General features: G+C 45.0%; 1 protein-coding gene across 2 annotated transcripts; it reads left to right on the top strand.

Moving 5' to 3' along the window:
• On the top strand, nucleotides 1–27,500 carry LOC105982171 (acyl-coenzyme A synthetase ACSM1, mitochondrial-like). Of its 2 annotated transcripts, none has more exons than XM_013011679.1 (14): nucleotides 1–128; nucleotides 4,880–5,078; nucleotides 6,710–6,920; nucleotides 9,046–9,253; nucleotides 10,533–10,673; nucleotides 12,847–13,006; nucleotides 15,745–15,824; nucleotides 16,719–16,842; nucleotides 20,237–20,317; nucleotides 21,043–21,144; nucleotides 22,417–22,544; nucleotides 24,068–24,167; nucleotides 25,617–25,736; nucleotides 27,177–27,500. In XM_013011679.1, exons 2-14 carry the CDS (start codon nucleotides 4,887–4,889, stop codon nucleotides 27,261–27,263), a joined length of 1,734 nt encoding a protein of 577 aa, XP_012867133.1. In that variant the 5' UTR covers nucleotides 1–128; nucleotides 4,880–4,886; the 3' UTR covers nucleotides 27,264–27,500. The 2 variants fall into 2 exon arrangements, with proteins under 2 accessions (XP_012867133.1, XP_012867132.1); XM_013011678.1 differs by having other exon boundaries at nucleotides 14–117.
• Nucleotides 27,501–27,866: the final 366 nt, after the last annotated feature.

The following is a 27,866-nucleotide window of genomic DNA, read 5'->3' as shown; positions in this document are numbered from 1 at the left end:
TTTCCCCAGCCAGGAGCTCAATTCTGCTTTGTCCACATTCCTGGAAAGAACCCGAGCTCAAAGAACGGACTTTGCAAAGCTTTCTATCCTACCCCACAATATCTGGAACAGGATCAGGTAAGACAGAGGTAAATGTCAGCTTCTTTTAAGTGTGTCTGACTGTGGATTGTTGTGTGTGTGTGCATCTAACACCAATAACAAAAAGCTCTAAATGTAACCCAGTTTCAAGCTGTGGTGGTGCCATTTACCAGTTAGATTATGAGAAACAGATCACTTCCCTTCTCTAACACTTCGTGTTCTTGGCTGCAATGTGAGGGTATTGTTATCAGGTGTGCAGAATGTCTGAGACAGAGCCATGCCATGCATGTGGTGGTATGATTGGTTGACTCATAAAAGGTGACTGATTCACAACTCTCAATGGGTTGTGGGTGGACGGTAGAGGAAATAAAATACCAAAGGTAAAAAAAAAAAAAACTTCCCATGAAGAAGTTGGTGCACTTTCTGTAAAGTTGTGTGTGTATGTGTGTGTGTGTGTGTGTGTGTGTGTGTGTACATGTGTACCCATGCACATACTGGGGCTTGGACTCAGAACCTGAGCACTCTCCCTAAGCTTTTTCTTTTCTCTCAAGACTAGTGCTCTACCACTTGAGCTACAGTTCTACTTCTGGCGTGTGTGTGTGTGTGTGTGTGTGTGTGTGTGTGTGTGATATTAATTGGAAATAAGAGTCTCACAGACTTTCCTGCCCCCACCTTGCTTTGAACCACAGTCTTCACATCTCAGCCTTCTGAGTAGCTAGGCTTACAGGCATGAGCCACCAGCACCTGGCAATGTCTTTTATTTAATTGAAAAGAAAACAAAACCATCAGATGAGGAGGGGGAACTGCTGGGGGCTGAGGGATGGCTGGCCATCCATTGAGTCTTGCTGTAGACTAGTCTTAATGCTGGCAAGTCACTTACGTGACTTGTCTCACTCATGAGAATCTGGGTGTTATTGTTGTGTCCCCTTGTGCAGACATGAGCTCTGCCCAAGATTGTCCATGATGGCAAATCAAGGAACCAAAAGTCAAACTCTGGGTCCATAATTCTGCCATCCTCATGCGGCTCCATCAAATAGCTTTGAGTCCAAAGACCAGAATTTGACTGCAAGAACATTTCATGACCCCGTGTACCCGTACCAAGCATGCAGTTCTGACCCCAGCAAACTCGAAAACCCCATAATGCTTTGCTTTCAGAAGACACTTGAAAACACCTCAAAACAGTGCACTTTTAAACCATTTCATAGGAAGTCCTTGGACTCTATGCTCCAGGAGAGGCGAACAATCTTCCAGTCTGTTCTCTGATACTGTTTAAAAGCACACATAGCCCCTCCAACCAATTTTTGAGAAATGAAGCATCAGTTTTTCTGTACTTCACATATGCTGTGGCCACGGTGCCTTTTTTCTCCTGGATTTTCATCTGTCTGTTTTCTGAAATTATGACAAAAAAGGGAAGAATCTATTTTTGATGAGTACCTACTGGATCAGAAATCTATGAAGAAGATATAAATATGGATTTAGATTTAGATACAATGCAGGTGTATTTATTGATCTTTAACAATAGAATTACACTCCATTTGTTTTTTTAGTACAGACACAGAAGCAGATATAGCTATAAAGATAAATGTACATAGGGAGTATATATACCAAGAATATATACATATGTATAGATATAGATATAGATCAACAAAGGTGAGGTGGGGTTCCTACATCTGTATATATCAGAGCAAAAACTGGACCTGTTGTTTCCATGTCTAGGAATTTGTTGCAACTTCTCTTCAGGCTGTATTCCAAAGATTACAAAACCATTTCAACTGGTCGGGCTGCATTGCTCAATGAGAGTTTCCACACAAGAAAATAGTTCAGTACCTATAGCTTCTATTTCTAAAGCAGGTGTCTGTTTTCAGCTGGTGTTCTATCATTTCTACCTGTTACCACAGGTCCAAAGCAATCAGTGCTGCCAACGTTTCTGTTTGAGAGGGAGATTAAGTCAATAGCCCCAGGGTACACAGATGGTGAATTAAAGGACTAGAATCTCAACCTGCACTGTGTGAGTCCACCTCGGCTGAGCACTGCAGCCCCTTGAGCAGGAAAAAAACTCAAACATATTTAGAAGATTGCGCCATAGTCACTCCTTCCCTATTTGATCACAAGAGATATCTGAATTCACTGGGGCTGTCAGAAAATTAGAACAGAACTTCCACAGAAGTTCATTTTCTCACAGTCCTGGAGACTGAAAGTCCAAAATCTTTCTCCTCAACTTGTAGATGTCTTGGCTGTGTTCATGTGGACCTGGCATTTGCCTCTACATGAGTCAGTATCTTAATCTCCTTTTTTTTTTCTTTTTGTTTTAATGCTGTTCCTGGGGCTTGAACTCGGGGCCTGGGTGCTTGCTGTCTCAGAGCTTTTTTGCTCAAGGCTAGTGCTCTCCCACGTGAGCCACAGATCCACTTCTGGATTCTTGCTGGCTAATTGGAGATAAGAGTCTCAGTGAGTTTTCCTGCCTGGGCCAGCTTCTGTGGTCCTCAGACAGCCTCCTGAGTTGCTAGGATTACAAGTGTATGACATTAGTGCAATGCTTCTAATCTACCTTTCTTACAGGAAGAACTGTCATATTGCGTTAGGGCCAACCCTAGTGACCTCATTTTTTAACTTGATTGCCTTTTTAAAGACCCCATCTCCAAATAAAATCCTATTCAGAGTATTGGGGACTGGGACTTCAAACAATGCACATAGGAGAATGTAATCTAAAATATTAATAGATTTCTTTATTATAACCCTCTTCTTTGTTTTGGTCTTTAGCTACTTGTCTCAGTGCCAGGGATTGAATCCAGAGCTTTCTGTATGCTAGGCAAGAGCTGTATCATTGTGTGCATCCCAATCCTTGTAGTCAATTGCGTGTGTGTGTGTGTGTGTGTGTGTGTGTGTGTGTGTGTGTGTGTGTGTGTGTGTGTGCCCATCCTGAAGCATGAGCTCAGGGCCTGGGTGCTATCCCAGAGTTTTTTTTTTGCTCAAGGCTAGTGCTCTACCACTTGAGCCACAACTCCACTTCCAGCTTTTTTGGTAGTTCATTGGAGATAAGAGTTTCATGAGCCGGGCGCCAGTGGCTCACGCCTGTAATCCTACTACTCAGGAGGCTGAGATCTGAGGATCAAGGTTCAAAGCCAGCCTGGGCAGGAAAGTCCGGGAAACTCTTATCTCCAATAAACCACCAGAAAACCAGAAGTGGCTTGTAGCTCAAGTGGTAGAGTGCTAGCCTTGAGCTGAAGAGCTGAGGGACAGCACCCAGGCCCAGAATTCAAGCCCCACGACCAACAAAAAAAAAAAAAAGAGTTTCATGAACTTTCCTGCTCAAGCTGTGATCTTTAAGTCTCAGCCTCCTGAATCATAACTGTGATTACAGGTGTGAGCCACCAACACTCTGCCTTTCGTAGTCACTTTTAAAAATTAGGCTGTTTGGGGGCTGGGAAGGTGGCTCAGTGGTAGAGTGCTTATGCATGAGGCCCTGGGTTCGATTCCTCAGCACCACATAAGCAGAAAAAGCCGGAAGTGGCACTATGGCTCAAGTGGTAGAGCGCTAGCCTTGAGCTGAAGAGCCAAGGGACAGCACCCAGGCCCAGAGTTCAGGCGCCCACAACCGGCAAAAAAAAAAAAAAAAAACAAAACAAAAAAACAAAGTGGATATTTAAAAAAAAAAAATTAGGCTGTTTGTATTGCCTTTGGAGAACTATTTAAGGAAGATCTTAACATTATAGGTAGACCCACATAAAAAATTAGCAACTGAGTCTGGTGAGTTCCCACAAAATCAACTATGGAGGGAGACGGATCTAGGAAAATTTGAGCAGTAAGCTTCAAGAAGAACTCTGCTAGTTTAAATGTCAACAGGGAAGAAGCAGTAATTAAAGGCACACAGGTATGACAAAATAGGGAGAGGTGAAAACTGTCAGGCTGAAGGAATCCCATATATAAGACGTAGACAGGCATCAGCTCCAGCTGTCCGTGCTAATTTAAAATAAAGGCCGAGTGATGTTGGCTATTATTAGTTTTGTTGATCTATTCTATACATCTATCGTCAAGCCTGTTCACAAAGTGCCTTTCTTCAGCTAACATTTTCTTGTATACATCAAAAAAAATCACATGGTACCCCATAAATACACAAACTTATTAGGTACCCATTAAAATTAATAATAATAAATCTAGGCATTCATGGCTCACTCTTGTAATCCTACCTACTTAGGGGGCTGAGATCTGAGGATCATGGTTAGAAGCCAGCCCAGGCAAGAAAATCTGTGAGATTCTTATCTCCAGTGAACCAGCAAAAAGAAAAAAAAAAATCAGAAGTGAAGCTATAGTTCAAGTGGTAGAGCGCTAGCCCTGAATGAAAAAGCTAAGACATAGTGACCAGGCCCTGAGTTCAAGCCCCAATATTGGCACAAAAAAAAGAGAGAAAGAGAGCTGGGCTGTGTCTCCAGAGTAAGCATAAGTTGGAGTACAGAACCTCCAAATGATCCATTCCCAGCACAAGTATGATAGCCATAGGCCTGCCATCCTGGACTTAGATGAGAGAGAGTGGGAGGAGATATCCAGGAATGTGTACCAACCTTATGTTATAGCTACAAACCCTCCTTTCCCCTGGCATTTTGTGCTTATAATCCCTTAGTGAGGGAGGTCAATCACCATTGAAACCAATGAGGCACGCCTTCAGATTCTGGTATGCTGACACAAAGCTATCATGACCACACTGAGAAACCAGGGAAGGACATGCATCCATCCTGCAGAGGACATACCTATTGCATGGCCAACCTTCTTAAGGCAAATGGTGACTCTTTGTCCAATTCCTCAGGACCACTATGCAGTGCCTGGGGAAAGGCCGAGTTCTCTGGGGCATCTTCAAATCCAACCACAGCCTCAATCTTGCCCCTCAGCAATTGCACCACCAGCATGTATCAGGAGTTGGAGCTTCAAGGTGGAATGACCAGGAAAAACCTGAAGGATTTAACTTTGCAAGCCACGTGCTAGACTACTGGGCTCAAATGGAGAAGGTAAGTCGTGGAGAAGGCTAGATATTCTCTCGGGCTTTTTCTGGCTTTTTCATTCCATAGTCCTGTGAGCATGCTCCGCCTCTCCCCTAATTGTGCTATTTACATGGCTACTTATAAATGTCTTCATCTTCCTAAAAACCTCGATCTTTCTTCTTCTGAAGAACTTCTGATTCTATATTGCGTTCTTCTGTCTCATGATCTATTTTCCCTAGCCTAAAGTTTTCACATACCAGTTTCCTTTGCTGCTGAAGAAGATTGTTTACTGGTGTCAAGAGTCCCCACAACCATTCGATTATTCTGTTGTATATTTGATGTTTTATGAAGTTAAATAAGGGTCTAGACCTTCCTAGACCAATTTATTTCTATCCCAAACTCTAGAAGCATCTTAATTTAAAAACCAAATGTAAAATGTTGAAAGGGATGACACTGATCAAGTTATATTGTGTTCATAGACTGCTTTGTTAAAAGGCAATTCCTTTGCACAACTACTTAAAGATAATAATAAAGAATTAAACATTAAAAATAATAATAATAAATTAAAACCAAGCCAATGGCCCATACCTGTAACCCTAGCTACTCAGGAGGCTGAGATCTGAGGATTGCAGCTCAAAGCCAGCTGGGGTAGAAAAGTCCATGGGATTCTTAGTGACAATTAACCACCAGAAAACCAGAAGTAGAGCTGTGGCTGAAAGTGGTAGAGCACTAGCCATAAAAGAAAAAGCTCGAGCCAGGGGCTGGTGGCTCACGCCTGTAATCCTAGCTACTCAGGAGGTTGAGATCTGAGAATCACGGTTCAAAGCCAGCCAGGGCAGGAAAGTCCGTGAGACTCTTATCTCCAATAAACCACTAGAAAACTGGAGATGGTGCTGTGACTCAAGTGGTAGAGAGCTCGCCTAGAGCTGAAGAGTGCAGGGGCAGCGCCCCAGGCCCAGAGGTCAAGCCCCACGACCGACAAAAAAAAAAAAGCAGAAGAAAGAAAGAAAGAAGGAAGGAAGGAAGGAAAGAAAGAAAGAAAGAGAAAAAGAAAAAGCTCAGAAACAATGCCCAGGCCCTGAGATCAAACCCCTTAACTGACTAAATAAATACCAAATGTTTAGCAGTTATATTAGCCTTTTTGTTTCTATTTATTTTACTTATATTTATTTTTTGATTTACTTATTTATTGTCTTCTTTGCTTTACTATTACAGTAGTAATTATTATAATATTTAATTTATTAATATTTTTGAGCAACTGCTCTATACAGATGAAGACATTATCGTATGTGCTTTTGCTCATGAAATAACCCCTTTAAGCACTACTATCTTCTAGGTAATATTAATGGCCCCATTTCACAGATGAGAAGACTTAGGCACAGAGAGGAACCCATGGGTTAGATGGAGTTAAGACAGAACTTGAAGTCTTCCTTAAGAGACATGAAGTCTATTCATGTCCTATAGGGTTGGGGGAGGGGGAATGTTGATGGGGCCCCATCTCACTCCCCAGGTTCTTTTAAAACTATAGATGTTGTCGATGAAATCTCAGTCCTGGGGCTGTGCTCACTGCTGGAACATTAGCATGGCCCTGGGTCCTTCAGAGAAGTGCCCTTTTCTTTGGAAACAGGTACTAACACATCGTCTGCATTCTTGCCTAGGAAGGCAAGAGAGGTCCAGAACCCGCCCTCTGGTGGGTGAATGGCCAAGGCAATGAAATAAAGTGGAGCTTCAGAGAGATGTCAGACTTAACTCAACGTACAGCCAACATCCTCATGCAGAACTGTGGCCTGCAGCAGGGTGACCATCTGGCCTTGGTGCTACCTCGAGTACCTGAGTGGTGGCTAGTGACCATGGGCTGTATCCGAACAGGTCAGTGACTAAGGGGTCCCAGGGGCCCTTGGAGCTGGCCCACCCAGTCCTGTGATGTTGGGTGCTGTGCCCTCCCGCCTGGCACTGATACCGTTTTGAGACATCTGTTCAGAACACTTTTTCTTCCTGATACCTTCCTTCTGTCTTTCTGCTTCTCATGCTCTCTCATAAACACTTCTGTTTCTTCTCTCCTTCACACTAACATGCACACACACACACACACACACATACTTTCCCTTGCACAGTATTCTCAAACCTTTCCACTTTTATTTTCTTAAAAAGATTTTCCATTAGTATTTTCCTGCATTTGAGCTCTCTCTCTCTCTCTTTCTCTCTCTCTCAAATAGGATTCCTTTATGTACATGGTGACATTTACAAATACCTATAAACACAGGAGCATATGAACCTGTTATACTCCAGATGTTGCCTTTATGTAGTCATAAGGAATTGCCACACACAAGATATTGAGGTCTTTCCATTTCTTTACAAATGGTACAAATATAGTGTGTATATTTGTACACACACATGCATATCACATTTTCTAGGTCAACATTCTCTATTTATATATTATCTGTCTATCTGTTTAGCAATCCACTTACATACCTAAACTACCTGCCTATCTACCTATGTCCCTACCTGTCTATCTCTATCTCTCTTCATATTCTCTAACAAAATAGCCGGTTGACTCAACAAGATCTCGTGCAATTAACAATTAACAGCAAGGCCAAAGGATTGTAGAGAAAGAAAGCCATGTCACTCATACAGCTAAGAGATGGTGTGTGCTGATCCCTGGGAGATGAGCAGGAGGAAAGAGGCTTCAAAGCAAAGGCAGAGCAATCCAAGCCTAGGCCTGGCGTATGCAAAAGCTTCCGAGTCAGGAGCCCCTTGGTGAGGCGTGTTCATTTTGAAGTACACCCTTGAGCTGTGAAGGAGAGAGAAGGAGAAAAGGAGCGAATGGCATCCTGGACCTTCAGGTTAGGGAGAGTGATGTATTCCTGTGGCAGAAAGGTCGGTCTCGATGAATCTTGGATAGCAGGATTCAGAGGAGGGAATGGTAGAGGCTGCCAAAGGCTGGGGCTTACTGTTCGTGATGGGGATGGAACAGAAGGGAAGCAAGCTTAGAGAACATGGTGACTTACCTCGGTAGGAGAAGAAGATTCAAGACGACCTCAAGGGGCTGAGGGAAATGGAGGACTAGGCTCCATCTAGTCATGACACCATCCTCCCAGCTCTATTCCCAAATCTTATGTAAATTTGGCCAAAGCAGGCCAAAGCCCATTTGTCCCCGAGCTGGGTGTCTCTCAAGTGAAAAGGGTAAGGCGGGAATTTCCTTTTTTAAAATGATTTTTTAAAATTGTTTTTATAAAGGTGATGTACAGAGGGGTTACCATTTCATAAGTCAGGAAATAAACACATTTCTTTTAGGGCTTTCCTTTTTTATTTTTTTGTGCTGGTCCTGGAGCTTGAACTCAGTGCCTGGACGCTGTCCCTGAGATTCTTTGTTCCAGGCTAGTGCTTTTCCACGTAAGCCACAGCACCACTTCTGGCTTTTGCTGAGTAGTTTATTGACAATAAGAGTCTTTTTTTTGGGGGGGGTGTCCAGTTGTGGGGCCTGAACTCTGGGCCTGGGCGCTGTCCCTCAGCTCTTCAGCTCAAGGCTAGCGCTCTACCACTTGAGCCACAGCGCCACTTCTGGCTTTTTTCTTTTTGCTTATGTGGTGCTGGGGAATCGAACCCAGGGCCTCAGGCATGCAAGGCAAGCGCTCTACCACTGAGCCACCTTCCTAGCCCCAACAATAAGAGTCTTACAGACTTTTCCTGCCCGGGCTGGCTTTGAACCAGCATCTTCAGATCTCATCCTCTGAGTTGCTAGGGTTACAGGCATGAGCCAAGCCACCAGTGCGTGGTTTAGGGCTTTCCATTTTTTAACATAGACAGGCATCACCTGGAAATCTTGTTAAGATGCAGCTGCAGTTGATTTGGCCTTGGGTGTGAGATTCTGCCTGTATGGAGCATCCTTTGGCTATCAAGTAGTTAGGAGATTTGTCTACAGGCGAGCCAGGCCCAAAACCCATGGCTATAAACAGGATATGAAAACATACAAGGTTTTCTTTCTCCTCAACAGGGGTCATCTTCATGCCTGGGACCAGCCAGCTGAAAGCCAAGGACATTCACTACCGACTCCAAGAGTCTAAAGCCAAAGCCATCGTAACAACAGAGACCCTTGCCCCAGAGGTGGATTCTATAGCTTCTGAGTGCCCTGCTCTGAAATCCAAGATCCTGGTGTCAGACCAAGGCCGTGAAGGGTGGCTGGACTTCCGGTCTCTGATTAAGTGAGTTTCTGCTCTGATGAATGTGGTTCTCGGCTTTGTCACTGACTGGCTGTGTGACCCTGGGCATTTTCCTTCCCTCCCTGATTCTTAGTGTTTGACATGTAACGTGAGAAAGTTGGACATATGCGTCCATCATTAATATATACTCAGTACTGAAATGGCACAAAGAAAAACTGTAAAATAACCATGTATTCGATATGGAATATAATTTTTATATAAAAATATACCTGTGACTTGGGGCACTTAGGGCTCATACCTGTAATCCTACTTTACGCAGGACGCTGAGATCTGAGGATCCCAGTTCAAGACCAACCCAGGGCAGGAAAATCCATATGAGACTCTTATCTCCAATGAACCACTAGAAAACCAGATGTGGCATTGTGGCTCAAAGTAGTAGAGCACTAGCCTAGAGCAAAAGAGCTCAGGGTCAGCGCCCATAGCCTGAGTTCAAGCCCCACAACTAACACAAAAGAAAAAGAAAGAAAAAGAGGCTGAGAGCCAAAGAAAAGTTCCTGAGACTCTTATTTCCAATTAACCAGCAAAAAAAAAATCAGAAGTGCAAGTGTGGCTCAATTGGTAGAGTACCAGCCTTGAGCGAAAAAGCGAAGCAAGAGCCCAAGGCCCTGAGTTCAAACTGTACCAGCATCAAAGTAAACAAGTGTAGTGATTATATAAATCTTCCTCAATTTGTCTTTCTCATCACCCCTCAACACTAAGGCCATAGTGTTCAATTCGTCTCACTGTAGCTTGTGGGAAACTAAGCCAAAAAAGCTTAACTATATGATTAAGGGCAAGTACCACTATAGCTCAGACTGTGTGTGGGTTTGAATCTTGGTTCTGCCACTTGCAGGCTAGGTGTCTTCAGGTAAATTACTTACCATCTCTGAACCTCAACTTCTTTATCTGCAAAACAGGCATGATTAAAGTATGCATACTTCCTGGAGTTGATCTTGAGGAATGAATGAGTTCCTGTCAGTAAATCACCTAGAGCATCACCCAGAAAGATTAAGTTAAAGTTAAATCTAAAGATTTAACTAATCTTTAGGTGGTTTTTTTAATCCATTATATTTCCACAGTTTTCCAATCCTAAAGACATGTCAATCCACTCACCCTGACTGTCAGTGTACAGCCTGATCTTGAGAGAAACTTCAAGCCTTACATACCTCCGGATTCCCAATCCTATATCTTAGCATTTTGTCCTTTGCTTCCCTTCCCTTAAGAGAGAAAAACAACAAGCATGACTTGTTTCTTTTATCTTGTTCCCTGAATCTCTTTGTAGATCAGCATCCCCAGAACATACCTGTGTCAGGTCAAAGGTAGAAGATCCCATGGTCATCTTCTTCACCAGCGGCACCACAGGCCTCCCCAAGATGGTGAAGCACAATCAAGGACTTGCCTTGCGATCCTACCTCCCTTCGTGGTAGGAAGACAGCTGTGCCTTAGAGGTTGGGTTCCAGATCTGGGTGTGAGGATGGTAGGGCAGGGAACAGAGCTCCAAATGGAAGTCCCTCCATCCTCTTTCCCCTATCTGCTCTCTGATTCTACCTCTGAGGGGGTTGAGAGTTAATGATGTGGAATCCCGAAGGTTTGCTCACAGAGGCCTCGAGAAAACAGAGATTTGGGGGGTTCCTACCAGACCTCCTTCACAAGAGGGAGCATCCTGCAGCCCAAACTCATACATGACAGTGTGTTCCTTGGCTGTGATTCTCAGGTTTTGGTGGGAAAAGACAGAATATTCTAGCAAACCTGCATCTTGATGAGGCCTCTTCCTCTTCATTATCTTGGGAAATAAGACTTCAGAGTTTCCCAATCATGAGCTGCTAAGGGAAGAAACTGGGTAACACCAAATCTGCCTCACCCTTGATCAGAGAATACACGAAGGCTGATCATCAAGCCTTGGATTCATCCTTCAATCAATTATAAGTTAACATTCTCGTCCCTGCCCCTACCCTTCCTCCTGTTCAACCAGGAATGTTCAGAACAGGTCAAGTTCTATGTGTTTTCTAACTTATAAACCAGAACAAGAGCAAAGAGTTCTGTAGGCAGGAGGTATGAGTGCTAATGGACACAGTTGAGTAGTAAGCAATCCTGGTGGTGAGAAAAGAGAAAGGATCCTGGACCCTGGCTCTGTCAAGGTATTCTAATATTTATATAATTATCGCAATGATATATGCAAAGGAAAAAAAGACATACTAAGTGATGCCATAGAATTACAGAGTTTGGAGAAGAGTGTCGAGGGTGTAGGATGAAGGACCAAGAGGAAAATTTTGAGCCACATTTTACAAGATCTGGATGTAGAGTTTGGATCTTTGTAGGAAGACATTGGCGATATATTGTAAGGGCTTCAGTAAGGGAAGGAAACATGGTCAGATACGGATTTCTAAAAAGCCATCATGGTAGCTGGACGTCTGTGGTTCACCTCTGTAATCCTAGCAGCTCAGCAAGCTGAGATCTGAGGATCTCAGTTCAAAAGCCAGCTCTGGCAGGAAAGTCTGTGTGACTCTCATCTCCAAAAAAAAAAAAAAACTTGAAGTGGAGCTGTGGCTCAAGGGGTAGAGTGCTAGCCTTGAGCAAAAAAAAGTGCTCAGGAAAAGCACCCCAGGCCCTGAGTTCAAGCTCCAAGTAAACACACACACACACACACACTCCATTGTGGCTGCAGAATGGAGAAGGGACAGAGACAGAATGGAGGAAGGGACAGCAGGTAGCACAGCTTCTTCAGGGGCAAGACAGTTGGTGTTCTGGAACAGGTGACTGAGATGTGGAGGTTTAACACCTTGAGACTTGGAGATGGAGTAGGAAGGACCTGCTAGCTAAATGTGGGGAATAAGGACTGGGGTGTAGGGTTACCTTCCAGTTGTGAGGTTTGGGCAGTGATGATATCCACGGGAAAGAACACTAGAGAAGAACAGGTTTCAAGAGAGGCCAGAAAGATTAAGATCTCTAGGCTTAGGGTGCCCGAGAGCTATCAAGAAATGGTGTTCAATGGGGAATAGGGTCTGAAGCTAAAGAGCCAGGACCTCTATGCTTGTTAGTGTCCTTGCCAAGGGGGGGGATATTAATTACATCTCTTCTCTCCCTTCCTCATTCTATTGCCTTGTTGCAAACAACAGAAAGCTCATTCAGACTCCATTTAAGCCCAAAAGCAAACAAGGAAATGTACTACTAGCTGTTGAACTAGAGCCGTGTGAAGTCTGACTTCACCTGTGGGCTCCAGGTTAGACTCCAATCTGCCCATCCCTCTCTCTGCTCTGTTGCAGCTCTGTTCTCAGAAGGGCTCCAAAATAGCTGCCTGCCCTGCCTGGAACTGTCCATAACAGACACAGGTGTTGCAGAACTAACCACACACTCTGTCCTTGGCTCTCCTAGCAAAGGCCTTCGGGGTCAATAGCACTAAGTCTGTTTCAGTCGCACATAACCAGGAAGTGAGTGGCAGGGCATCTTTGGGACCCCGGTGGGTTTTCCTCTGGAGACGGCAGGCATTAAATTCACTGAGGGGGAGCTGCTGGTCCCCCAGCTGAAAACCAGTTTCCCCAGCCCTGCCCCAACCCTCCCATGGTAGCACCACTGAGGCCACTGTATCTTGGAGTTAGCAGGAAATTATTTCAGTTGAGGACGACGGATGTCTTATGGTGCATGTCAGACCCAGGCTGGATTCTGGCTACCGTTGGATGCCTACTGGAACCATGGACAGCGGGGTCTACGGTCTTCATCCACCACCTGCCTCAATTTGATCCCCAGGTCATTATACAGGTAAGAAGAGCAACCTTCCAGTATCAAATAGCTCCCACAAGTTGAGCATCAATGGCTCATGCCTGTAATCCTAGCTACTCAGGAGGCTGAGATCTGAGGATCCTAGTTGAAGGCCAACCCAGGCAGGCAAATCTGAAAGGCTCTTATTCCAAAGAACCACCAAAATAGCCAATTGTGGAGATGTGGCTCAACTGGTAGAGATCTCGCTTTACGGGAAAAGTAAAAGAGAGCTCAGTGTCCTGAGTTCAAGCCCAAGTACTAGCACCAAAAAAAATAAATAAACCTCCTAGAAGAAACTCATGTTCACAAGCCAAAAACCAAACTCCTCCTCTAAGAAGATTTTGTTAAGCAAAGAAATCCATACGGTTAAAATAATCCTGTTTCTGGAATTCTCACAGTATAGGATACTGAATTAATAATTATAGTATCAGAATCACATTTTAAAAAAAACAGAGCCCTGTGTCAGAGGCTCCCACCTGTAGTCTTAACTACTCAGAAGGCAGAGATCTGAGGATTATGATTCAAAGCCAGCACAGGCAGTAAAAGTCCATGAGATTCTTATCTCTAACTACAAAAACCAACCAGTGGAGCTGTAGCTCAAGTGGTAGAGCACTTGCCTTGAGCAAAAGAGTTTAGGGACAGTGTCCAGGCCCTGAGTTCAAACCCCAGTACTGGCACCAAAAATAAAATAAAATAAACCATAGCCTGGAAGAAAAGGCATATTTCTGGGCCATCCTCTAGCTCAGACTTGTTGATTATGAGACCCTGAAGATGCACTATGAGATATTAAAGCAATTCCAACAAGTTTGAGTCTTCTGAATCCTGGACCCTACTCTATTCAGTCCTCCTTGACAGATCCATAGGGAGGGACTTTTCATAGGGGGTGCCCTACCCCACCCCCAAAACCAGTAAGCACCAAGAGGAGTCACAGATTACAGGCTGCTTGAGCTACTGAGCCTCAGGCTCTGGGAGAGGCTCAGAGGAGTTGACCTCTAATTGATCTCTAATCCTTAACTTATTCTAGAGCTGTCAGCCACAAGAATCCACTTCAAAGTTGTTTAAGTAAGAAAGGAACAGAGCACCTCCTTGATTTAAGATTAGGTCCTGATAAGCCCATTAAGCAACAGAAACACCCAAAGTTGAAAGTGCAGTTAAAACACCTAGCTTAGCAACCCAGCCCATCCATTGTTTTCCCCTTGGTTGCCAGGCAACGGGGAATCTCGACTCACCTCTGCCATCCAGCAGTGTTAAGACAGGTTCTTAAGTACAAGGTTCACCCCGGAAATGCAAACTTCTATAAGTGTGCTATTTAATTTACGTATTTTTCTCACCACCATCAAGTAAGAAAAACAAAACAAAACAAAAAGTCATCAAATCATACCACCATAATCCAGGGACTACCAGGGTATAGGAGGGGGGAGGCGGGGAGGGGCATGACCATTGGAAGAAGAAGAAAACAAACACTGAGCTCATGAGTATTTGAAACAATTGCAAGCTATCAGGAATCCAGGCAGCCTCTGCACCTCCCCTGCTTTTCTCTGGGTCTCTCTGCTCTCTTCTTTCTATTTGTAGACCCTACTTTTAGGTCTTAACATGACAAAGCTGACCAGAGCAACCACAGCATTTCTGGTGGAGATCCACATGACCGGGGCAGATGGACTAGATATTCTAAACAGCCACAGCCTAAGTCAATTCTCTGCTACCAAGCCATTAATTCCACCCCATCTGCCAGGGGCTGGGGTAGAGACACCTGTCCAGCTAGTGTGGGAGAAAGAGGGGTGTGAGGATCTGGAACTGCACGCCTTCAGGTGGGAGCTGCAGGTGGGTTATGGGTCAAACCAAAGGTTGCAAGGAAAAGCCATGCACGGGTGGCACAGGCCTATAACCCTAACTCTTCTGGAGGCTGAGATCTGAGGATCATGGTCCAAAGCCAGCCCAGGCAAGAAAGTCCATGAGTCTGTGAACTCCAATTAACCACCGAAAAGCCAGAAGTGGAGCTGTGGCTCAAGTGAGAGAGCATCGGCCTTGAGTAAAAAATGCTAAGGGAAAGTGTCCAGGCCCTGAGTTCTAGCTGAATTTTGTGCTGGCAACACACAAAAAAGGACTGATTTACAATGAGGATATAAATGTGGGATTTTTGTTGTTGAGGCTGAAGACAGAGGTTCGAAGCTATCCAGGTCCAGGGTGACTGGAAGCAGAATGCACCCAGGGGTCTCAATATGCCCCAGAACGACTCTGCATGGAAAATATACAGATAGTTCCGCTTTGAATGCAGGAAACAGACTTGCGGAGAAATGAAGCAATGGGATGTCAAGGCAGACCAGATGAACCCCGAAGTCTATATTCTCTCCTCTCTGCTGTTCCTCGCTCTTTTAGTCTACCTCCATCCCGATCTGAAATTCTGGAGACTGAATTCCAGACGAACTCCAACTAACTGGAGTCTTTCTACACCTACCTCTTGCTTCTCTTCCCTCTATGTACGAAAGTGGATTTTATTGGACTTCACGATCTTTTTCCTGCTAGAATCTATTCTATGTAAGGCCTAGAACATTCTCTCACTCTTCCTGCATTAACCTGACTTGGTGCCCCCTGTGAAATGCCAGCTTAGTAGGTAGATGTTGAACGAATTAAAACAGGAGTAAATGCGGTCTCCTAGAGGGGAAATCAGGATTGAGATGGTAATGATTGGTGAGGTTTTTAGCTTCAACTATATAACAAAGTTCTCCCTCCCTTTTCAGACACTATTCAAATATCCTGTCACTCAATGCCTTGCTGCACCCGCTGTGTACCGAATGATTCTTCAGCAGAAAGAAGCCAAGTACGTGGCAATGGCTGGTGATAGCAATCTCTGGGTGGGATGTGAAGGAATTGATGTGTTGTGGTTTGATTGGTTTGCCTTGGATCTTTTAAGGGCAGTGATGTGTGTGTGTGTGTGTGTGTATTTGTGTGTAAGTGTGTGTATGTGTGTGTGGTGTGATGATTATCAGTCTAAGTAGGTAAATCAACACACAGCCCAGAGACCCAGAGAGACACTCAATGAGTCTTGCATTATTCTAAAAATTATTCCAGAGTTGGAGACATGGCTCAGGTGGTAAAGCACCAGTCAGTGAGCAAAAACCAGTCAGATAGTGTGAGTCCCAGCCTCAGACAAAAATTAATTAATAAATACATAACATATATGATTCCAATGTTTTCCTCATGAAAGAACTACATGCAAAGCACTATTGGAACCAGATGCTGGCGGCTCACACCTGTAATCCTACTTACTCAGGAGGCTGAAATCTAAGGATTGCAGTTCAAAGCCAGATTTGAGGAAAAAGAAAAAGTTCAGAGACAGCACCCAGACCCTGAGGTTCACACACACACACACACACACACACACACACCATTCCCTCTTAGCCACATACGATGCTTCCTTGAGTTTGGGTAGACCTAGTTTTCTCTCTTATTGTAATCCAACTTTAATCCAGACTTCCTTGATTTAATTCAATCCCATCTCCATCTCTACCACTCACTCACCCCCTTCCAGAAGCGCTAACCCAGACTGACAGGAAGGGAGGGACATACACTTGACTTTGACCATCGTTAAACTGACCAGAAGGTGATAAGAAAGATAGCAGACATAGCAGAGGATGAATGACCCGACCGCAGAGCCCTGAGCATCTGCCTGCGCTCAAACCACAGCTTACATATTTGCTCCGCCCTCCCCAAGCCTCAAGTTTCCAACCCTGGAGCACTGCTCTACCGGTGGAGAGACCCTGTTGCCTGAGGAGCAGGAGCAGTGGAAGAGCCGCACCGGCCTTCTGCTGCATGAGATCTACGGGCAGTCGGAAACGGTAGGCGACTGGTGGGAGCATGGCTGCTGCCGGGGTCATTCTTACCATACACAAGCACTGCCCATGGTCAGCAGGGGTCACCAGAGCTCAGGGCTCATTTGTCCCAAGTCAGCTCTCAGAAAGGCAATTCACGTGGCTGGGAAGGTGGCTTAGTGGTAGAGTACTTGCCTAGCATGCATGAAGCCCTGGGTTCGATTCCTCAGTACCACACAAACAGAAAAAGCTGGAAGTAGCATTGTGGCTCAACTGGTAGAGCGCTCGCCCTGAGCAAAAGAAGCTCAGGGACAGTGCCCAGGCCCTGAGTTCAAGAAAGAAAGAAAGGGAAAATGTACAGTTCATCAGTAAACCAAAGAAAAAAAGAAAGAGAAAATTTACAGTTCATCAGTAAACCAAAGAAAAAAAGAAAGAAAGAAAGATAATTTACAGTATATGGGGTGGGTGGGTGTGTTTATATATTAAATAATTAATAGTATGTATTTATGTTTGTTTATATTAATTTATATTATAAATATATTTTATATTTATTATATGTAACATGTATATTATGTGTAAATATACACATATATGCCAGTTTTGATCTTGTCACTGTGTCTGTGATTGTCAGCCCAGTGGCTCATGGGACAGGAGGCTCTCTCCCAAGAAGGGAAACAGGCCAACAGATACCATCAACCCACTGTCCCTTCCCAGCACAGAGGTAGCTGGGAGCTGGGGATCGGGTGGTTCAGTGGACAATACATCAGTTTGACTGCACAATACTAGGGGTAAGTGAGGGAATGGGCTAGCTGTGTACAGCAAACACACATATACACATGCCCCCCCACACATACACACAACTGGATCCCTGAAGGTCACTGAGCCCCCAGGTGGGGGATCATGAGAAGATTAGGCAGGCCTTGGATCTGAATGACTTTATCAGTGACAGGATGAGGAAGCTTCTCCCTACACAAGGTTCCATTGCTGATTTTGTCCAGACCTACTTTGCCTAACTTGTGTGTGTGTGTGTGAATGTGTGTGTGTGTGTGTGTGCACATGCAAACACACTGTTACAAGGACTTGAACTCCAAGACCGGATGATGTCCCTGAGCAACTTTGCTCAAGGCCAACACTCAATTACTCAAGCCATACTTCTACTTATGGATTTTTCTTCTTTCTTTTTTTTGGGGGGGTCCAGTCGTGGGGCCTGAACTCTGGGCCTGGGCACTGTCCCTCAGCTCTTCAGCTCAAGGCTAGCACTCTACCACTTGGGCCACAGCGCCACTTCCGGCTTTTTTCTTTTTGCTTATGTGGTGCTGAGGAATCGAACCCAGGGCCTCATGCATGCAAAGCAAGCACTCTACCACTGAGCCACCTTTCCAGCCCCTACTTATGGATTTTTGATGAAAAATTGGAGCTAAAGGTCTTATCTTTTCTGCCTGCACTGGCTTCAAACAAGGAGCCTCAGCTCTCAGCCTACTCAGTAGCTAGAATTACAGGAATGGGCTATCCACACATTTACATGACCCCTCTAGTTAACAGAGGTGTGTCTACCATCTTCAACCCTGTAACAGATGGACTATTTTAGTTACAGTTCACATCATTGAATGGCCTTGTTATTTTCAAAGACAAAAAGTTCAGTGAACTGACAGTTCACACCTATAATCCTAGCTCCTCAAGAGGCTAAGACTTGAAGAGCATGGTTCAAAGCCAGCCCAGGCAGAAAAGTCCATGTGGTTCTTGTCTCCAATTAACCAACAAAAATTAACCAGAAGTGGAGGTGTGGCTCAAGTGGTAGAGCACCAGTCTTGAATGAAAAAGCTAAGCATAGGATCTTGACTTCAAGCTCCAATACAAGAGAAAGGAAGGAAGGAAGGAAGGAAGGAAGGAAGGAAGGAAGGAAGGAAGGAAGGAAGGAAGGAAGGAAGGAAGGAAGGAAGGAAGGAAGGAAGGAAGGAAGGAAGGCAGGAAGGAAGGAAGGAAGGAAGGAAGGCAGGAAGGAAGGAAGGAAGGCAGGAAGGAAGGAAGGAAGGAAGGAAAGAAGGGCAGTTAGTTCACTGAATTGATCTGCTTCCAGGCCTGAGAAGTGATAAGATAACAAGCCTCCTGTTGAATGTTCCTGTTTATATTTGGATAAAGAGGAAGTTGGTGAGAATAGCAGGCTTTACCCAAGGCTTCAGTCCCTTTGCATCAACTATTTGTGGCAAGTGGTGCTTTCTTTCTGTTCACTCATCCTTGCAGTAATACCTGCAGGAAAAAGGAAAAAGCCTCTTCTCCCAGGAGCTCAGGTCTAAGTCTTTGTCCTGTCCATCATAGACTTCAGGCAGAACCCTCGTTCTAACCTTTCAATCTTGGTGACTCTTAGAGTTCCCACCTCTGTAGCGGAGAGCATAAGGTCAGTCTTTCAGGACTGTGATAGGTCAGTGACATATGTCAATCACTGTCCAGCCCACAGTACCCATGTGTGGTGAAGTTATGGTGGTGTCCATTGCTTTTGGTAGATACGATGCTAGGTGCTGGCGGGGCAGACAGATATGGGACAATCCTGTTCTTAATTCTATAAGAGAAGGACTAGACAGGGAAATTACTGTAGAAGGAGAATGCTCAAATGACTTTTGAGGGATTCCTATTATTCATTCCCTAATCATTTGGTGTGCAGAGTTGCCACACATTAGCTGGGTGCCAGTGGCTCACACCTGTCATCCTAGCTACTCAGGAGGTTGAGAGCTGAGAATCAGTTCAAAACCAGAGAAGTCTGTGAGACTCTTATCTCCAGTTAATTAGCAAAAAGTTAGAAGTGGGGCTGTGGTTCAAGTGGTAGGACACCAACCTTGAATGGAAAAAAGCCAAGCAAGAGCACAGCCCTGAGTTCAAAACACACACACACACACACACGTGCACAACACCAGAGCAATGTTGCTATTATCGCCTCCTTGGCAGAGTTGGAGATCAGCTAGCATTAGCACACAGAATTGGTGGGCAATCCCCTGTGTGCTATAGAAAGGACAACAATGAGACTGTAAAGACGGGTTCAAGTTCACGGGGAAGACACAAGGGAGGGAAGCAGGGGAGCCACACAGATAGTGTCATAGCCCAGCCTTGAGAAGAAGTTGAGGCAAAATTCGGGTCATCATTCAGAAGCCAGGTACAAGCATTGTCCAATGATCTCCTGGCCTTCCTCTCTGGCTTATAGTGGACACTGCATATCCCCCATGACTAGTCAGGATGAGTCCCTCCTTCCTTCACCTCCAGCAATATGACACACACACCCAACCCAGCCCAGCTTAATAGAGTTGGGTCAGTGTCTTGAGCCTTCTTTATTCAGCAGTCAGTGCCATCCGTTCCTTTTGGGGTGGAGGGGAGTCCTGTGATCCATCTAAAATCTTTGGCCAACCTCAATTCCTCTTTTCTTTGTAACCAGGGCATCGCCTGTGGCGTTTCCCGGGGAATGAAGACCAAGCTGGGTTCCATGGGGAAAGCCATCGCACCCTTTGAAGTCCAGGTCTGTTCCTGGAGGCCTTGGCAGGTAGCAATTAGGGCTCAGCTGAGCTGGAACTCTTATGTGAGATGAGGTTGGTGAACCAGCCAGTTTTCCTTCCTTTCCTCTCCCTATTCTTTCTTCTTTTTCTCTGGAAGCTTTGAGTGAGAGCTGTTCTATTTGGGTACAAATACAGCTCAGATGGTTGCCAGAGACATCATAGCATGGGGAGGAAGAGGCACTGACAATTTTCTGTATCAAATAGTGCCATTTTTTGTCAGTCATGGGGCTTGAACTCATGGCTTGGGCACTGTCCTTGAGCTCTTTTGCTCTCTACCACTTTGAGCCACAGCACCATTTCTGATTTTCTGGTGGTTAATTGGAGATAAGAGTCTCATGAACTTTCTTGCCCAGGCTGGCTTTGAACCACGATCCTCAGATCGCAGCCTCCTGAGTAGCTAGGATGACTGGCACCTTTTCTTTTCTTGATCAGTGTTTTCCAGTTTGAAAACACATTGGGGATAGACTCACCACCATCCCTCTCCTACCCATTTCCCATTGAAGCAAGTAAACCTTTGACTTTTATGCTTTACCAGAATCCTGATGATTTCATTCTATAGTCTGACATAATTCCTCTATCATTGTCCTGGTGTGATCTTGCTGGTGTCTCATGAACAAGCCAGGCAATGCTCTGGTGGCACAGAAGGTATTGGGGGGAGGGATGTCTTCACACAAGCTTCTCGCTCCAGATCATCGATGACAAGGGCAATGTCCTGCCTCCCGACACCGAAGGATACATCGGCATCAGGACAAAGCCTGTCAAGCCCGTGGGCATCTTTGAAGGCTATGAGGTAAGGGCGCCGCGTCCACCGCCACCCTGGATCTAAGGATTCCTGGGAGCAGCTGTGACAAACAAGACTCCCGCTATGGTGGGAATTTTACTCTCATGTAGTGGCAGACAAAAGTGAACTGTTATTACAAATGTCGCTAAAGTTGACTTATTATCCATCACTAATCAGTCAGTGGTATATATGGAACACTTCCATGTAATGAAAGAAGACTCAAAGGAATTACAAAACGTGTGCAGGTCCCAGGTTCCGTCAGGGGCAGATCACCGCCTTCAAAAAAAAAAAATTTTTTTTTAAGGCGGAGGTTAATTCTTGCTGGGCACCAGTAGCTCACGCCTGTAATCCTAGCAACTCAGATAGCTGAGATCTGAGGGTCACAGTTCAAAGCCCAGCCCAGACAGGAAAGTCTATGAGACTCTTGTCTCCAAGTAACCACCAAAGAGCCAAAAATAGAGTTGTGGCTCCAAGTGGTAGAGTGCTAGTGTTGAGCAAAAAAATAAAAGCTCAGCATCAGCACCCAGGCTCTGAGTTCAAGCCCCAGGACCAGCACACAAAAAGGGACTCATAAAACATATGAAAACATGGGGCTGGGAAGGTGGCTCAGTGGTAGAGTGCTTGCCTTGCATGCATGAGGCCCTGGGTTTGATTCCTCAGCACCACATAAACAGAAAAAGCCAGAAGTGGTGCTGTGGCTGAAGTGGTTGAGCACTAACCTTGAGCTGAAGAACTGAGGGACAGCACCCAGGCCCAGAGCTCAGGCCCCATAACTGACAAAATGAAATAAAAGAAAATAATTTAAAAATTTAAAAAAAAACATATGAGAACAAATACAGGGTCATATGCATATGTACGCAAACACATTGACTAAAGTGTAGTCTATGCAGCAGAGGGTTGCAATGGTGTAACACCTTCAAACAACTGTCAGCGTCACCAAGCACCAGGAGACTGAAGCATGCGTTGTCAGAAGTGGGGAGAGCAAGGGGAGGGGTACAGAGGAATAGAGAGAGGAAGGGTAGACAAATGCAGGCATAATATTCAATATGCATATGCGGAAATGGAAGCAGGTCACTTGAGGGGAGGGATGGGGTTGGGAGAGAGGGGGGAGAAGAGATGGAAGAGGAGGCATGGATCAAGATGCATTGAATTCACAAGCTGTCATGTTGAATGGAAACCCCTTTGGGCAACTACTGAAGGGTAATTAACTAGTTAAAGATATGAGAGAGAGAGAGAGAGAGAGAGAGAGAGAGAGAGAGAGAGATTCTGTTCTCTTTGCAGAATAACCCAGAGAAGAATTCAGAAGTGCAATGTGGAGACTTTTACAATAGTGGGGACCTAGCGAAGATGGATTCCGAGGGCTACATCTGGTTCAAGGGGCGGGGAGACGATATCATCAATGCTTCCGGGTAGGTGCAACTCCCTCTGCCCTGTCTTCACACCCTGCCGTCTGACAGCCTGACCTGCCTCTGTACCTTAGTGATAAGACCCTCAGCCTGACTCTAAGCAATCAGCTCTGTGGTTCCTTGTTCCTTTGGTATCTGGCCATGTCCCCTCCCCTTGTCCAACAGAATCAACCAAAATGAAGTTTCAAAGGCTCTGGATATAGTCAGAAGGACTAAGGAAGGAGACTGTTGAGTTGGGGAAGTTTCCAGTGTGCTTGTGTTCCAGGAGAGACACAATGATGGTCATAAGCATAGCTGGCCTTGGCTGGCCGCTGGTGGCTCATGCCTGTCATCCTAGCTACTTGGGAGGCTGAGATCTGAGGATCACAGTTTGAAGTGAGCTTGGGCAGGAAAGTCCAATTAACCACTAAAAAGCCAGAAGTGGAGCTGTGGCTCAAGTGGTACAGCACTAGCCTTGAGAAAAACAGTCTCAGGGACAGCACTCAGCCCTGAGTTCAAGCCTCAGGACTGGCACAAAAAGAAAAGAAATAGCTCATCTTTAAGGAGTTCTTATGGTATGAAAGTCTTTTCCTGGGGGCTTTGAGCACTCACCTCTTAATCCTGCCAGTGAGATGCTACATTGAAATACAGAACACATTATTGTCTGCCCTGCTTTGAAGCTGAACAACAGGATCCATTCTTAGCTATTCAATCTCCAATATGCTGTTACCATTTGCACTGGGAATTCACTGAGAAAGTAGATTCAGAGAGCTCTTTCTATACGTTAGGACTCTGCATAATCTATTGCTCCTCGCTCTGTGAGAGGATGGACTATGTTCATTTGTCTGACCACAGTATAATTTCACTATTATACTTAAAACATCACTTTGCACACTTAAAATATAGATGCCAACCAGGCACCGGTAGTTTGTGCCTGTAATCCTAGTTAGGAGGCTGAGATCAGAGGATCATGGTTAGAAGTTGACCTAGGGGGCTGGGAAGGTGGCTCAGTGGTAGAGCCCTTGCCTTGCATGCAAGAAGCCCAGGGTTCGATTCCTCAGCACTACATAAGCAAAAAGAAAAAAGCCGGAAGTGGCGCTGTGGCTCAAGTGGTAGAGTGCTAGCCTTGAGCTGAAGAACTGAGGGACAGCGCCCAGGCCCAGAGTTCAGGCCCCACAACTGGATCCAAAAAAAAATTTTTTTTAATTTAAAAATAAAAAAGAAGAAGTTGACCTAGGGCAGAGAAATCCAAGTCCAAGAGACTCTCTCTCTAAAAAAACATGGACTGGAGGCATGGCTCAAGTGGTAGAACACCAGCTCTGGGCTAAGCAAGCAAGTTTAAAGCCCTGAGTTCAAAACCTGATACTGCCAAATATATATACACACACCACAACACACCAGGAAAAACCTGAGCCAGGCGTTTTTAGCACAGAATGTCCACATCTTCACGTTTTGAGCCCCAGACACCTCATCCTCTGCATCAAGCAGAGATTAAGACTTGGGGCACCCCAGCCCCGGCATCTGCCCCAGAGCCCATGCCTCTCCAGGTACCGCATTGGACCGTCGGAGGTGGAGAATGCCTTGGCTGAGCACCCAGCGGTGGCAGAGTCTGCGGTAGTGAGCAGCCCGGACCCAAGGCGAGGGGAGGTGAGAAGAACTGGACTGATAGGCCCAGAGCTGGGCATGCAGATGCTCCCTGCCCTTCCTTGCATCTTCGGGCCACAGGTGGAGGAAAGGCAGGGTGCACTTACACAATATGGTCACCAGGGGGCGCAGTGGCCTCAACTGCGGTTCTGAATGTGATGACCTTGACTTTGAATGGTGATGAAATTGGCTGGTGTTCAGGACGACACAAGCCCCAGTACCCAATCTCTCCATGCTCAAAGCCCAATAACTGGGCTGGGAAGGTGGCTCAATGGTACAATGCTTGTTTTGCATGCATGAGGCCCTGGGTTCGATTCCTCAGCACCACATAAACAGAAAAAGCTGGAAGTGGCGCTGTGGCTCAAGTGGTAGAGAGCTAGCCTTGAACAAAAAAAGCTCAGGGACAGTGCCCAGGCCCTGAGTTCAAGCCCCACAACCAAAAAAAAAAAAAAAAAAACAACAATAACTGTACCTTTCCTTATGCTTAAAGTAAGGGAAGTAAAAAGGGGATAAAAATTGACTAACAGAACATAGAATATAGAAGGACTGCATCTTCAGAGCTTGTATCCATTGATTCTATAAGTAGCATACCTTCTATGTGTGAGAACTTGTGCAAGCAAAGAGGGAGATAATATATAATATATACATGTTATGAATTATTATATAATATATTCATATATTGTATATGATTATATCTAATTTTATATCATATATAATATGAGCATATTATATAATATAATCCCTAATATATAATTTATAAATAAATAATGTATCATATATAATTAATATATAATGTATAGTGATATTAATATATAGCTGTTTATATATCATAAATATATTATATAATATCAAAGTGATAATGACAATGGTGACAGTAGTACTAATTTCAGCAGCTCAGATATTTAGCATGCTTTTGGGGTTTGGGGGTGTGGGATTTGGGGGTGGTGAGGTTTTGTTGTTGTTTGTGCCAACCCCTGGGGGTTGTCCCTGAGCTCTTTGCTCAAGGCTAGTGCTCTACCACTTGAGCTACAAGCTCCATTTATGGCTTCTTGGTGGTTAATTGGAGATATGAGTCTCACAGACTTTCTTGCTCAGGCTGGCTTTGAACCCTGATCCTCAGATTTCAGCCTCCTGAGTAGCTAGGATTGCACCCAGCTTCTGATACATTTTCCATGAAATGTGAACAGAATATTTTCAGATCCCCCTAGGAAGGATGGACTTTATTGTCCCCATTTCTCCAAAGAGGAAATGGAGCCCAGGAGAAGTCAAGATGTTTTCTAGGTCATGGATTGGCAATGGGAAAGAAAAGGATTTGACCATGATCCTCTCCTTCCTGGAAGACCTTCTGCCTTTGACCATTATAGGCTCAAGCATGCATTCACATTTATTTCTTAAGATCTAGATCTCATGGCTTGGCCCATACCTAAGGTTCTGGTCCTACTTCACCTATAGGTGGTAAAGGCTTTCGTGGTCCTGACTCCCAAGTTCCAGTCCCACGACCAGGAACAGCTCACCAAGGAGCTCCAGCAGCATGTGAAGTTGGTGACCGCGCCCTACAAGTACCCCAGGAAGGTAAGCAGGGGCAGGAGGGAGGATCTGGTCTGCCGAGCGCTTCCAGGCGCTGGGGCTGCTCACTGGGAACAGACAAGCTTAACCAGCCAACCTCTTTTCCTCTGCAAAACAAGCAGTTTGGCTTAAGGATAGATTAGATAGAGTGCATCTTATCAGCCCTGGGTTCATTAGCAAGCTGCCTGGCCTACAGTTATTCAATACTCACTGCGTGTGCCGGGTCCCACACTCAGTGTTCTACATGCATTATTATTTTATTTAATCTTGGACACAAACGGACCTAGAACCAGAACTGTGATAGAGATCATAGTGAGACAGGTTGCGAACTGCCTGAGTGTGCAGACAGCAGAAAGAGCTGTAACTCCCACGCCTGTGTGACACATCAGAGCAATCAGGAGAGGGGAGATGATACAGCACCCCCAAATAGTGAAAGTTTATGACCGTGAAGGACACTGGCTCATGCTGTATGCCTGCTGTGGCTTTTCTGGGTCCTCTGTTCCACTTTTCCTCATCCTGGGGACAGGACAATGAAGTAGCTAGCTACCTCTTAGACATCTGCCCGGCGTTCTAATCAATGGAGGAGAAACCGCCCACTGTCCACGCACGCAGTCACTTCTGCCTGGAGAAAACAGACTTCCATTGGTCAAAGTGAGTCATATGACCACAGCCGACCTTCAGGGGTGAGAAAAAGGACTGCAAATACCCAGTGGAGCCCATTAAGGTCACCGCAGGCTCTCAGTCTGTACTGCGGGGTCATGTGCAGAGGCAAAGTGGAGCTGAGTAGATTTTTTGTACATTTTTTATTGTAAAAAATACTGTACAGAGAGGTTACAGTTACAGTTACAGTTACATGAGCATTGTTGCCTCCTCCTTTGTTTTTCCCCTACCATTCCATCCCTCCACAACTACCTCCCCTCCCCCCCCCGCCAAAGTTGTAAAGTTCATTTTCAACCTAGTGTCTTGTACATCTCATTGTTACAATGGGTCAATCTGTATGCCTATTTAAGCATTTTGTTTTTTCCCTTCCCCTCCCTGAATCAGAAAGAATGACATCACCCCATTTGTTAGGAAATGGAAAGACTTGGAAACAAATTATATTAAGTAAAGTAAGCCAGGCCCAAAGAAACATAGGTCCCATGGTTTCCCTTATTTGCAATAATAATACATGTGTAGGACAAGTAGAAAGGGTTAAAAACTATGTAAATATGACCATATAAAATGTTAAGTGAAATGAACCCCAAGACAGGGACACAAATTTTTTTCTTGCTTACTATTCTAACGTATTTATAATGTATCGTGATATTTTTGTTTCTTTGTATGTTCCTCCCCTGTGGTATAACCCCTGTTTTCACTGTATTTGATGTCAATGCCCTGCATCTTGTATATACACTTCTCAGAGTGGATTTTTCCAAGGCAAGGTGGATTTACTTTCTCCCAAACCAGGTGGAGTTTGTTCCAGAGCTTCCCAAAACTGTCACTGGGAAAATTAGACGAAGTGAACTCAGGAGAAAGGAGTATGGCCTGAAGTAGTCAAGAATAAACCTACCATTTGTCCTGGGACCTGAATTCCAATCCATGGCTGCCTTCATTTCCCACTATGGGGCCAGGGTGAGATGGGCTTTGGCAAGAGTTGGTTAGAAGGGTCCCCCAAAATGTTGTTCCTTCCCATTGAGTCCCTACTTTTCTTGGATGTCCTATAGTCTTTCGGATAGTCCTGATCAGCACTTGGATTGGGATGTGCAGATAAATAAAAGACTGACCGTAATGTCAGAGCAGACCTGTATGGTATGTTCATCTCTGAATTCATCTTGACAAAGTGCCTTTCCTCTGTAATAATAATCCCAAACTTCAATCTGAGCTATGCCCAGGCCAGACTCTCCCCTTGGTTCCAGGGTCTGGGCAGGTTCGAGAAGCTCCAAGTATCCACTAATGAGGGAGCCCCAAGTATCCACTAAAGATCTAAGAGCCAGAGTGGCTGATGGACTATCTGTATGACTCTACCATCTGCCTCTGCCTGTCTCTGCCTACAGCCTACAGAAGGCCAAGGCTGCAGGCAATGCTCAGGGATGTCAGCTCTGAATTAGTAACATGTGGATGCCAGAGAGTCCCTACCGCCACCTTCAATGGCCCTCT

This window comes from Dipodomys ordii, unplaced genomic scaffold (assembly GCF_000151885.1).
Source record: "Dipodomys ordii isolate 6190 unplaced genomic scaffold, Dord_2.0 Scaffold14, whole genome shotgun sequence".
Classification (NCBI taxonomy): Eukaryota; Metazoa; Chordata; class Mammalia; order Rodentia; family Heteromyidae; genus Dipodomys; species Dipodomys ordii.
Note: the sequence above shows the minus strand (reverse complement) of the source record. Positions and strands in the feature narration are given on the sequence as shown.